At 41.0% G+C, this 13,757-nt stretch overlaps 1 protein-coding gene and 1 pseudogene across 2 annotated transcripts in view; one reads left to right on the top strand and one right to left on the bottom strand.

Moving 5' to 3' along the window:
• Positions 1-3,160: 3,160 nt before the first annotated feature.
• Positions 3,161-3,764, top strand: LOC118629826 (annotated as a pseudogene).
• Positions 3,765-13,034: 9,270 nt separating this feature from the next.
• PTPDC1 (protein tyrosine phosphatase domain containing 1) overlaps positions 13,035-13,757 on the bottom strand; it is a 46,857-nt gene continuing 46,134 nt past the window's right edge. For both annotated transcript variants that reach the window (XM_036261159.1, XM_036261160.1), the window contains one exon: positions 13,035-13,356. In XM_036261159.1, coding sequence (XP_036117052.1) covers positions 13,240-13,356 — 117 coding nt within the window. In that variant the 3' untranslated portion in view covers positions 13,035-13,239. The remainder of the gene's footprint in view (positions 13,357-13,757) is intronic.

The raw sequence follows: 13,757 nt of genomic DNA, 5'->3' as shown, positions 1-13,757 counted from the left end.
TGGCTTTAATTTTAATGGCTTTATTTTTTACACTTGAATTATTTTGAACCATATGATATTCCTTTTATTACTGGATATTAGCAGTTTCTTTAATGGTTCAACCAAATGCATTGGGTAAAGAGTGAGAATTTAGAGATTCTTACTTTGTGAAACAATGTTTACATTGACTTACCACTTCTTAGCAGAACGTTTTGCACAAAATTTTGCTGTTACTCTGACATTCTAGAAGCCTACAGGTGTTACCAGAATACAAGAGTTCCATTTTAGCAGAAAAGACAATAAAACATAAATAATTTCCAATAATCTATGCACTTTTTTCCCCTCCCAAAGGAAAATACTTTCTTAAGGAGATTGGACCATCATTCCACCATCACATCAAGGCAAACATCAACAAACTAAGGAAATGAGAGAAGAAATCTATTAATTTCATCACTATTCAAATAATATTATCTCATTATGCAGTGCTGATTGAGTCTGCTGACCCTGTCTGGTTGGTATTAGCTTATACTTGCTTGTTCTTATAAAAGTTACAGCTCTTCTCTTTTTCAGCCTTCCTGCAGTCTGACTGGGATGCTCATAAAGCCTAATATAAATCTAAGAGAGAAATTTATAAAATACTTAGAATGAAAAGAGGAAAAAGAATGTGTTCCTGCCCTGGCCAGTTTGACCCAGCGGTTAGAACGTTGGCCCAAAGACCAGACAGTCGTGGGTTTGATTCCAGTCAAGGTCAAGTACGTACCTGGGTTGTGGTTCAGGCTCTGGCCCTGGTCAGGGTTGTGCAGGAAGCAACCAATTGATACGTCTCTCTCACATCAATGTTTCTCTCTTTCTGTCTCTCTCCCTCCATCCCATTCTATCTGAAGGTAAGTGGAAAAATATCCTCGGATGAGGATTAAAAAAAAAAAGAATATGTTCCTTAGGTAGGTCTGACACTTCCTGTTCCATGTCCTGAGTAAAAATACATGGGTCACTTCTTTTCACATGAGCATGTAGATACCTATGTGCACAAACCATAAGAACAATAAAATTCAAGTCCTTTTCATCATCCTGCATGAGCACAATTATTTTGTGAGCATCCAACCATACCAAAACAGGGCTTAAAGGTTCATTGATTAGGATATAATGACACAGAATGTTGTTTATGATATGAGTCAAAAATCACATTGCAGAAAATATATGAATACGATTCCATTCATGTAAAACAGACACTGCACATAATCAAAAACACTATATATGTGTATCATGAAAAATTTTAGAATCCCATTCTGAATGTGGAATTGGGGAATGAAGACTTAAAATACGTTTGTATTGTTAGCATTTCTTAAATAAGCACATATTCTTTCCATGGTCATTAAGTTCATATGTTTCCACCCTTCAGTTTCCTGGCCTTGAATGGAATGTTTCTCTTGTCTATGGGCTGATGAAATTCTGTTCACTTGTTGAGACCCAAATTGAATGTCTCCTTAATTGTTCATCTGTTGGTGCTACTAACTTGGTAGCACCTTGTACTTATTCACCTCTATTCTGGCAGTTAGTGAAGACATGTGAATGTTTCCACCTGCCCTGCTCTTAGCATATTACTTTGTCCTTAATAGAGCTTACTACACATGAATAGTTTTATATGAATGGTATGTTGCTGAGTGAAATTCAAATTCAACTCATTTCATTAATCAGATAATATTGTTGAGGACTGACTTGTGACACCTGCCATACTCCAGGATCCCCTGAGGGGACAGTGATGAAAAAATGCTACCCCTGCCTTTCAGGAGCTCAAAGTTTATTCAGCGGGATGATCACAGAAGATTATTGTAACGCATTTTAAGAATTCACGATAGAGTTGAGCATATCTCTGGGCAGCTAACCTAGTAAGATGAGGAAAGAGAAAGATCTGAGAAGGAAGAAATGCAATTCAAGCTGGATCATAGTAAGTAGGAGTTTAGCAGAGAAAGATGAGGAGGGAAGGGGATTCTCGGCAGAAAGAATGCGACAACACCCACCAGTTCCCCCAGCTCAGTGCCCCTGGCTGCACTGAAAGGACCTGCTGGGGAAATGATTCAAGCCAGGGTCAGAGGGAGGAGGGACCACATCATGGAGAGCCTTCTTTGTTACTCTGAGGAGTGGGGATTTTATGCTACAAGCAGTGATGAGACTATGATATGCATAATTTATATATTATAAAGCAATTTGACCTTAAACCATGTCCTATTTTTGATGTTGGACAGAATTGCATAAGGTAATATAAGCAATTGGTGTTAAGAAACATGATTTTGTCTGGCTGGTGTGGCTCAGTGGTTGAGCGTCGACCCATGCACCAAGAGGTCGCCGGTTCAATTTTCGGTCAGGACACATGCCCAGGTTCTGGGCCCGATCCCCAGTCAGGGGCATGCAGGAGGCGGCCAGTTGATGTTATCTCTCATCGATGTTTCTATCTCTCCCTCTCACTTCCTCTCTCTCAAATCAATAAAGGAAAAAAAAATTTTTTTAAAGAAACATGATTTTCCCGTCCGGCTGGTGTGGCTCAGTGGTTGAGTGTCAACCCATGCACCAGGGGGTTGCTGGTTTGATTCCTGGTCGGGACACATGCTCAGGTTGTGGACCTGATCCCCATTGAGGGGCATGCAAGAGGTGGCCAATTGATGTTCTTTCTCGTCGATGTTTCTATGTCTCCCTCTCACTGTCTCTCTAAAATCAATAAAAGGATAAAAAAAAAAGAAAAAAGAAAAGAAGAAGCCCTGGCTGGTTTGGTTCAGCGGTTAGAGCATCAGCCTGTGGTCCAGAGAGACCCTGGTTCGGTTCTCACTGGGGGCGCGTACCTCGGTTGCAGTTTGTCCCCGGCTCTGGTTGGGTTGTGCAGGTGGCAGTCACTCGATGTGTCCCTTTCACATCGATATTTCTCTCTCTCTCTTCCTCTCTCTCCCTCCCACTCTATCTGAACAAAATATGGAAAAATGTTCTCAGGTGAGGATAAAAAAAAAAAGAAAGAAACTTAAGTTTGCCCTTAAACATGTGAACGTTTGCCACATCTCTAATAAACATGTGTATCTGTAAACTTCCTCCAAGACAGAATGCTGTAACCTTGAAACAACAAAAAACAAGGTATGTTAAAAATAGCTGGGTTTCGCTTTTTTTCCGTGTGGCTGCAGCCATTAGGTAAGCCAAGATGGGCGCTTACAAGTGCATCCAGGAGCTATGGGGGAAGACTCAGTCCGATGTCATGCGCTTCCTTCCCCCGGTGCACTGCTGGCAGGACTGCCAGCTCTCGGTGCCCCCCCCCCCTCCCCCCCGCCACTCCATAAAGCACGCAGGCTGGGATACACCGCCAAGGCTGTGTCTTCTATCGGATTCGTGTGCGCGTGGTGGTCGCAAACACCCTGTTCCTAAAGGTGCGACCTATGGCAAGCCTGTCCATCAGGGTGTTAACCAGCTCAGGTTTGCCCCGAAGTCTTTCAGTCTGTTGCTGAGGAGCAAGCTGGACGCCACTGTGGGGCTTGGAGAGTCCTGAATTCTTACTGGGTTGGTGAAGATTCCACATGCAAATTCTTCGAGGTTATCCTCATCGATCCATTCCGTGAAGCTATCAGAAGGAATCCTGACACCCACTGGATCACCAAACCAGTCCACAAGCACAGGGAGATGAGGGCTGACATCTGCAGGCCGCAAGAACCATGGCCTTGGAAGGGGCCACCAGTCCCACCACACTATTGGTGGTTCTCGCCCTGCAGCTTGGAGAAGGCAGTACTCTCCAGTTCCACCGTTACCGCTAACATAAGTAATGTTTGTAATGTTCTTACCTAATAAACAATTTAGGACAGCCAAAAAACAAAAAATAGCTGGGTTTCAAACTACCTCAACATAATGAAAACCATGTGTGGAAAGCCCTCAGCACGCATAACACCCAAGAAATGAAGCTCTTCCTCTGTGGTTGGGAACGAAGCAAAAGTCTCACTTCCACCACTTCTACTCAGCAAGTGCTGGAAATGTTAGCCAGAGTACACGGTCAAAATCAAAGAACTTTGGCAAGAAAAAGAAATAAAAGGCTGCCCTGGCTGGTTTGGCTCAGCGGTGAGAGCATTGGCCTGTGGACCAAAGAGTCTTGGGTTTGATTCTGGTCAAGGAATCAACATACTTTGGTTGCATTTTGTCCCTGGCCCTGGTCAAGGTCATATGGGAGGCAACCAATCGATGTGTTTGTCTCAAATTGATGTTTATCTCTCTGTCCCCCTCTCTTCCTCCCTCCCACTCTAGCTGAGATAAATAGAAAAATATTTTCAGGTGAGGATTAAAAAAATAAGTAAAGAAATAAAAGGCATACAAATTGGAAAGAAAGACGCGATCTCTGTTTGAAAATAACATACTTTTACATGTAGAAAATCCTAAGGAGTCCAAGAAAAAAACAACAACTGTTAGAACTAATAAATGAGTACAGCAAACTAGCGGGATACAAAATTAACACACAAAATTCAGTTGCATTTTGGTGCACTAAAATGAAAAATATTAATATAAATTTTAAGAAAAAAATTTTAGTTTCTTGAGAAATAAATGTGTTTGTTCTTTTCTTACAAATCCCCAATTATTGTCCATCACAGTCTATTGTCATCCTGGTCTTGGTTCTCTGATTAGAATGGGCCCTTCTAGCTGGAGTGGAATTTAAAAGTCCTTGCTGGGTTGATGTAAGGACCTGTCTGGCTTCCCACATGAGGATTCCATTGTCCTAGTATTGAGTTTACTTAACCTGAGCCTTGGGCTTGGGCTCCCCACTGGAGCTGAGACCTCTCTGGGCCCTGAAGAAGCAGACACGAGGGGCTGGCCATATAAATCTAAGAGTTTATTGTTTAAAAAGAATTCATAATGTTGGATTATTTACTTGTTTTACTATTTAATGTTTACTTTGTTTAGCTGTTTGACAAAGGGTTGTTTTTTAGAAAAGATGAGGAAACATAAGCTTTCTAGCTCAGTTAACAGTATCCACAACATAAACCCCTGTTCAGAGCACGTAAGCTCAGAACAGAAGCAGCATACCTTAACTGTAAGCAAGCTAAGATAAAAAGGAGACTCCCGAGGGCTAAGCTCACAAAGTGAAAATAGCCACAGTATGTACTAAGTTCCTCCTGAATCAGGTAATCCTGTCTTGCTTTTTTTTTTTTTCTTAATCCTCATCTGAGGATACTTTTTGTCTATTTATCTTCAGATAGAATGGGAGGAAGGTAAGGGGGGGCAGAGAGAGGGAGAGGGAGAGAGAAAGAGAGAGACATATCGACTGGCTGCCTCCTGGGCCAGGGATGAACCGCAACAGACGGAATTGAACCTAAGACTCTTTGGTCTGCAGGTCGACACTTAACCGCTGAGCCAAACTGACCAGGGTTGTCTTGCATTTTTAATGAACAACATTTTCACATGCAATGATAGAACCATTTTTGGAAAAACAGTTTTGTTACCAAATTCAAGGAGTTTGCCACTTGGGGTACTATATTCAAAAAGCGAGACAAGGTTGTTGCAAGGTACAGTAGTTCTATTTACATGCAGCATGTAAAGGAGACACAGGATACATATCCAAAGCCCTGCATCCCTGAAGGGAGGCTTAGTCATTGCTTATACACACTATTTGGTTAATTACATGTTGATGTCTTCTTTGCAGTTGGCTACATTTATCCAGTCCTACTTGTCAGCTCATCCTGTTTTCTGCTGCATCTGCAAAATACTGTGCTGCATTTTGACATTAACAAGAAATAACATTTAGAACTGACCCCTTTCCAAATAAAACAACTTAATTTATTATAGGATCAAAAGGTAAAATACTTACAAGTTGATCAAGGACATGAAAAACTTGTACAGTGAAAAGTACAAAAGATTACTAAAATAAAGAAGATATAAATAAATGGAAAGACATCCAATATTCATGGATTAGAAGACTAATATTGTGAAGATGTCAATACAACCCAAACAGATCTACAGACTCAACATAACCCCTATTAAATTCCAAGTAGCACTTTTTTTCCAAAATAAAATAAGCCATTTTAGAATTTATGTGGAATCTCAAGGAACCCCAAATAGTCAAAACAATATTGAAAAAGTTGGAGCCCTGGCCGGTTTGGCTCAGCGGTTAGAGCGTCGGCCTGCGGTACAGAGAGACCCGGGTTCGGTTCCCGCTAAGGGCACGTACCTCGGTTGCAGTTTGTCCCCGGCCCTGGTTGGTCGTGCGGGTGGCAAACACTTGATGTGTCCCTTCACATCGATGTTTCTCTCTCTCTCTCTCTTCCTCTCTCTCCCTCCCGCTCTGTCTGAACAAAAAATGCAAAAATGTCCTCGGGTGAGGATTAAAAAAAAAAAAAAAAGAAAAAGTTGGAGGTCTCACACTTCTTGATTTCAAACTTACTACAAATCTACAATAATCAAAAGAAGGTAAGATTGTCTTAAAGACAGACATATCAACGAGTAGAATAGAATAGAACAGCAATAAATCCTCACATATATGGTTAAATGATTTTTCACAAGGGTACCAAGATTATTTAATGGAAAAAGGACAATATTTTCAACAAATAGTCTGGGCAAACTGGATATTCATATGTAAAAGAATGAATTTGGACTCTTATACCATATACAACAATTAATTTAAATAAATCAAAGACCTAAGTGTAAACATAAAATATTAAAAGTCTGAAAATAAAAATAGGACAAAATTTCACGATGTTGTGTTTGGCAATGATTTCTTGGATATGACACCAAAGGCCCAGGCAACAAAAGAAAAAATGGACAAAGTAAACTTCATCAAAATTAAAAACATTTTGCATCACAAAAGCACTATTAACAAAGTAAAACAACAACCCACACACAAAATGGGAGAAAATATTTGCAAACCACATATTCATAAAGGGATTAATATCCAGAATATAGAGAGAACTTCTAAACTCACCAACAAAAAAACAGCCCAACTAAGAACTGGGTAAAAGTCTTGAATTTCAGTTAGCTAAAGTTTGCTGATTCTTTCTTCTGCCATCTTTTACCTACTGTTAAGTCCATCTGCGAAATTTTTATGTCACTTACCGTACTTTTCATCTGAATATCTCTATTGAGATTTCTTATTCATTGAATCTTTGTCATATTGTTTTTCTATAATTCTTTAAATATACCTTGCTACTATTCTTTTTAAAATATATATTTTTTTATTGAGGTAAAATTCACGTAACACAAAATTATCCATTTTAAAGTTAACAACTCAGTGGTATTTAGTACATTCAAAGTAATGTAACCACCACTTGTATCTAACTCTAAAACATTTTCATCATCCCAAAAGGAAACCCTGTACCCATTAAGCAATTTCTCCCCACTTCCCTCTGCCATCAGTCCCTGGGAACCACAAATATGCTTTCTGTCTCTGTGGATTTACCTATTCTGGATCTTTCACACAAGCAGAGCTGTGGTCTGAATTTAACTAGGCAAGTAAAACTATGAAAACTATGACACACTGCTGAAATTATAGAAGACACAAATAAATGGAAGGACATCTCATGTTCATGAATTGGAAGACTTAATAGTGTTATAATGACAACATTAGTCAAAGTGATCTACACGTACCGTGCAATCTTGTTTTTTATTGTTTTGGATGCTTATTGTAAATGGAAGTGTTTTCGTAATTTCCTTCTCAGATTATTCATTGCTGGTACTTCTTTGCATGTTTCATACTTTGTTGAAACTTAAACATTTTATAATATAACATTAGAAATTATAATATTATAATGTAACATTGAAAATCTGACTCTTTTCCCTCTTCAGGGTTTGTTTTTTGTTGCTTGCTATAGGTTGTAGCTGTTTAATGACTTTTCTACACTAGTTTGGTGAAGTCTGTATTTTCTGTCATATGTCATCTCTGAAATCTATTCCTTTAGCTTGTGTTCATCTAGTATTTGGATGGAACTTCTTGAACACTAAGAGATAGAGGGATAACCCTGGCTGGTTTGGCTCAGTGGTTGGAGCATCAGCCTGTGGACCAGAGAGTTCTGAGTTTGGTTCCTGCAAGGGGCATGTACCAAAAAGAGAGAGAGGGGTGGGAGAGAGAGAGAGAGAGAGAGAGAGAGAGAGAGAGAGAGAGGAATAGAAACATATACAACATATAGATAAGTAGGTAGGTAGAGAGAGAGAGAGAGAGAGATTGAAACCCCAGCCTTTGTAGATTGGCTCTGAGCTCTGTACTTCCCCTTTAACACCTAGCCAGGCTATTTACTACTCTGCCCAAGTCTTCATTTCTTGCTTCATTGAGCCAAGAGGTCAGCTGGAGGTAAAAACCAGGGTCTTCTTGCCCTGGCCGATTTGGCTCAGGAGTTACAGCGTCGGCCTGCAGTCCAGAGAGACCCGGGTTCAGTTCCTGCTAAGGGCACGTATCTCCATTGCAATTTGTCCCCAGTCCTGGTTGGGTCGTGTGGGATGCAGCCACTCGATGTGTCCCTTTCATGTCGCTGTTTCTCTCTCTCTCTCCCTCTCACTCTATCTGAACAAAAAATGGAAAAATGTCCTCGAGTGAGGATAAAAAAACAAAACAAAACAGGGTCTTCTCGGGTTTTTCTGAACATGCATCATGCCCAGGCGTGTATAATAGCTTTCTAAATTCCCTAGTATACACTGGCACTTTTGAATGTACTGTTTTTCCAAATGAACGCTCCCTAGATTTTCCTCTCAGGCTCTCAGCCCTCTCTTTTTGCCTCAACTGTGCCCAGGCAGCTGCAGATGATGTGTTTGCCTTACAGTGTTCTCAAGGATTGCTCATGACTTTCCCATCTAAGAGAGTTACAAGTTAGGTGAAACAGAGACAAACACCTTCCATCAGTCCTTCAGGCAGCGATTTTCCTCCTTTTTCAGTTCATGGCACAAATGAACCAGTTACTAAAATTCTGCTGCACACCAAAAAAAAAAAATAGATTTTTTTGCTGATCTGACAAAAGAAATAGGTATAATTTTGATTCATTCACACCGGATGGCTATTGTGTTGGCTGCTGTCAATTTTTTTTTTTTATCCTCACCCAAGGACATTTTTTATTTTTTGTTCAGATAGAGTGGGAGGGAGAGAGAGGGAGAGAGAGGGAGAGAGAAACATCGACATGAAAGGGACACATCGAGTGGCTGCCACCTGCACGACCAACCAGGGCCGGGGACAAACTACAACCGTGGTACGTGCCCTTAGCAGGAACCGAACCCTGGTCTCTCTGGACTGCAGGCCAACGCTCCAACCGCTGAACCAAACTGGCCAGGGTGGTATTTTTGTATTTATCTTCAGATGGGGGGGAGGTGAGGGGGTAAGAGAGAAATATCAATTTGAGAGACACATCGACTGGTTGCCTCCTGCATGTCCCTGGCCTGGAACCTCAACCAAGGTATGTGCCCTTGACCGGAATTGAACCCGTGACTCATTGGTCCATGGGCTGACGCTCTAACCACTAAGCCAAACTGGCCAGGGCTACATCTTTATTTTTTAAGAGAAGAAAATGACAAAGCAATGCACTAAAACACAACCGAGGAGTGTTTGCAGACTGTGTTCAAATGGTCATGTAAGTAGGAACCTTTTCCAAAAAATAACCTTCTCCAAATAGGCAATCGTAAAACATTTTGTCATCATAATCAAGAATGCTAGGCAGCAAGGGCATAACAGCCTTCTGTTGTGATATAAGTTGCAGTAGATACATAAAATTTTTTTTTAAAGATTTGTTTATTGATGTTTTCCAGAGAGAGGAAGGGAGAGGTAGAGCAACACTGATGTGAGAGTGAAACATGAATCGGCTGCCTCCTGCACCCGCCTCCCCAACTGGGAATTGACCCTGCAACCTAGGCATGTGCCCTGACTGGAACTGAACTGGCAACATTTTGGTGCATGGGACGACGCCCAACCCACTAAGCCACGCTGGCCAGGGCTGAAACTTTTATTTTCAATGCAAAAGGGCTTATGATATTCAAGTCTTCTTGCGACATTATTTTCAGTGACTGCATGTTTTATTGGCTGGCTTGGAACGAAGGTTCACCACAGCTCCCCTAGTGAATGGCCCCATTGTGATTACTTATAAATCAGTTTTGTTGTGTCAGCTAATTAAAGATCAGCTCATGCCTAAAAACATGACTAAAAAATAATGCACCATTACATAATAGGATTTGTGGCACTTTCGTCCTGCCATTTTATCTGTACACAATGATCAACCATCTAACATCGAGAAGACTCCTTAAAATAAGATGCTAATCCTGGGCCACATTTACAAAAGTAAATAGCACCAAAGGGAATATTGTTCTTGATTTACTTGCACTGAAAATATATCAGTGCTTACTAATTTGGAACAACAAAGATCCTATGAGTAAACTGTCTCTTTTAACTGAGCCCCAAAATTATTTGGGGGCCTTCGAATATCAAGAATCTGAGGCATGCACTCTGTCTATAACACAGTTTCTGGAACTCTTTTCAGAGAATAGCCTGAAATAGCACCCAGGCGTAGGAGTAAGCTTCTCCATTTAAGAGATGATAGAACTTTATCTCTATTGGAGTATGACATATGGCTGTTTTCATGGAGTCCAGACTGATGAAGGCACATACTCTTTGTCAGATAATACTGGGAAGCTGGCTAAAGATATGACTAAGTCGATCAGCACAGTACTTTTGAGTTATGCAAATACACAAAGCATTACTTCATCTCAAAGAGCATCAGCAAATGCTACAAAATAGAAAAAACCAAAACTGGCAGAAATCATGCACTTTCTAAGTGTGATATGCTGGAGGTCCTCTGAGGGTAACACACCCAGTTTAGCCTTTTCCAGGGGACCAAAAATGTGGGGTATTTCACTGCCCTTATGGACAAGATGATGCTCTATGACACCATAATAGAGACTAACGCTAAGAGGGCCTCGAGGCCCCGTATGGGCCCTTCCTGCTGGGCAGCTCTACCTGGCTAGGAGCTCCATGGGCAGGTGGCTTCACAAGGGAGAAGAGCATGGCTCAGTCAGTCAGACTGGGATTCCTGCCTCGGGCAAGTATGAGTAACATTCTCTCTTGGTCCAGTAAGAGAAATAAGCAAGACAATGCCTGAGCTCCTGGGGTAGTCACTTCTGAATGTGTGTGTGCTCTTGGTCCTTCCCACTTTCGTTGAGCTGAATTCTGTAACCCTGTAACTTCTATCTATAGGTAGATTTCTATTCTCTGGGCAAGAAAAAACTTCTCATCCATTCATATAGAAAGTCAGCAATCTCTTCAGCCTTTAGATTTTCCTCACCCATTCCTCTTAGAATTCTCCAATCCTGATCCCCTGACCTCTTGGGTCATTCTGAACCAACAGACTGGGGACTGAAGAGAGCTTTGCTAGCTGACTAGTCAGCCGACAACTTAGTTTTCTCTGTAGGATAAACTAACCACAACTGCACCTTTATCATCAGGATGTGTATGACTCTCAAGATAAAGAAGTACAAGACGAGGGTTTGGATTGTTGCTTTCACTTTTATTCAAATAAGTTCAATTGTACACAGCCTGATTAACTCCCCCACCTCCTCTCCTTTCCAAGCTAGTGCACTCAGATTTTAGCTGCGTAGGGCCAGGGTCACATCGTGGGTGTGTAGGATCTGTCCTTTAATTTTGTGACAATTATTTCAGACTCACGGCCCATATTCCTCACAAATGAGCCGTGGTGCCACTTGGCCACATGAGACCGACCAAGAAGAGAACAGACATCTTTTTGGGTAAAAAACATTTTTATAACTTACTTTGTATAAAATATAATTGTTTTCTCCCCTACTTTCCCAGATCAGGCACTTGAAAACAAGAAATGTCAGGAATGAGCAACCCAGCTCATTAAACTTTAATGGATCTGATTTCCTGAGAGACCTCAACAGCGTGGGAGAAATGGCATTTAGTGTTTGCCACCAGAGTCAGTAAGACCGATAATGACTAAAATGTTTTTAATGTGCTTGATTCACAAAAGCAGAAGTTGGAGAAATTTCATTTGTTGCAAATTAGCTTTTCCTGATATTCTGTCTTTATGATTAAGTAGTAACTTCTTTAGTTTGAAATGGGTTTAATATCACCTTTATCAGGAAAAACTTTGATCTTCTCTGGCTTGGCTTATGATACCCCAACAGTTTATTTGAACATTGGTTATGGCTTCAATAGCTGACTATAGTTTCGTTCTACAAGGAAGTAGTTGGTGGTTGTATCTTATCTACAGCCAGCAGGGTGACTGCAACCTAAGTGGGTAAAATTCAATAAAAAATCGTACTTATCCTAGTCCGAAGGCAGTTAAAGGCAACTGGGTCTACAGAATGGTAGCCTGGGAGGGGTGGGCCAGCTCTCACACCAGCCGCCATCAGACGCGGCTCTGGGAGCGGCTACAGCCCCAGAGAGCAGGGCTGCAGAGCCCACACGAGACCGAGACCGGCCTTCCAGTGGAGTCCCACTTAGAGCGGCTTCCCGCAGTGTCTGCCACTGACCCCAACTTCTCTGTAAAGATGCTACTTGGCACAGCAGCCCAGGGGATGGGAAAAGGCTTGACATGTGAGAACCACTCCTGCCATCTGGCGACAGCAGAGGTTGGCGACACTGTGTAGAAGCCTGAGCAAGTCTACTTTCTACAAGTAAAAAATCCCAACCATCTCAGTCATTCCTCGAATGGAAAACTAAACTACTCTGAAAAATAATACACTTTGAAACCCTTTGCCACACTTATAAAAAGAAAAAACAAAAAATCTCAGCAATTTAAAAAATCCTTTAAAAATGTTGTATCAATAGCCTTCTTATTAAGAAATATAAAACACTTGGTTTAAGACACTTGGTGACTTCCTCACATCATGCAGCAGGGATGGATACACAGTGCGGTGTGACTACTGATGTCTATTTGGTAAAAACTGTAGAAAGAGTTCCATCAACAAGATAATTGTTTTGGAAAGATGAGTTACAACTTTTTCCAAAATGTCAAAAAAAATAATAATAAATAAGGATGTAAATACTACAGACTTAAAATATTAATACAACAATATTAATTCAGTTAAATAAATAAAAGTGGCACCAACTTTATGGCAAATTTTTAACACAAAAATGTAGCTCAACACATTTTAAAATAAACAAGTGCTCCACACAGAAGCGGCCATTCTTAGCACAAAGCAAGAGCACTGACATGAGGCGCTGGGAGACACCGCCTCCACACTGGAACCTGTTCACCTATGAACAGAAATGTCGCCTGGACCTTCTGGTCTGAAATATTAGCCATGAAGGGAAAGTCAGAGGCACTAAACACTAATCTTTGGGTTGTCTTTCATCATTTTTCTTTTTTCTTCAAGTATGTGCTTAAATATTTTCCTTAGGGTGCTGTAAACAATTGGTCCATTTTCAGAATCAAAATTAACCTGGTGACAAAGAAAATTTATATTCAGGAGACTGTAATAATAATTTTAACCAGTCTAAGTTGGGAGAAAAGAAATGGGTAGGAAAAAACTAATACTTATAAGCAAAATAATATATAAATTTAAAAGTTCACACATTAATTTAAAAAAAGTATTAGAATTGCCAATAACATCAATGCCAAACTTATCAATGAAAACCTAAAGACTTAAGTCTGGTGCCTGGATATGCGGTGTTCTCATACACTGCTGGGAAGCAAGTCGACTGTGAGTGCAGGGAGTCTGGACCCAGAGACTGATCCCTGATACTACCAAGGAAGGGTCTCGTGCACCAGCTGCCAGTGCTGCACTGGGGTGGCCGGGCCAGCAGACTGGCTCCCCCACCTGCCAACCACGGAGCCTCGGGT

Source organism: Molossus molossus, unplaced genomic scaffold (assembly GCF_014108415.1).
Source record: "Molossus molossus isolate mMolMol1 unplaced genomic scaffold, mMolMol1.p scaffold_m16_p_14, whole genome shotgun sequence".
NCBI classification, from domain to species: Eukaryota; Metazoa; Chordata; class Mammalia; order Chiroptera; family Molossidae; genus Molossus; species Molossus molossus.
Note: the sequence above shows the minus strand (reverse complement) of the source record. Positions and strands in the feature narration are given on the sequence as shown.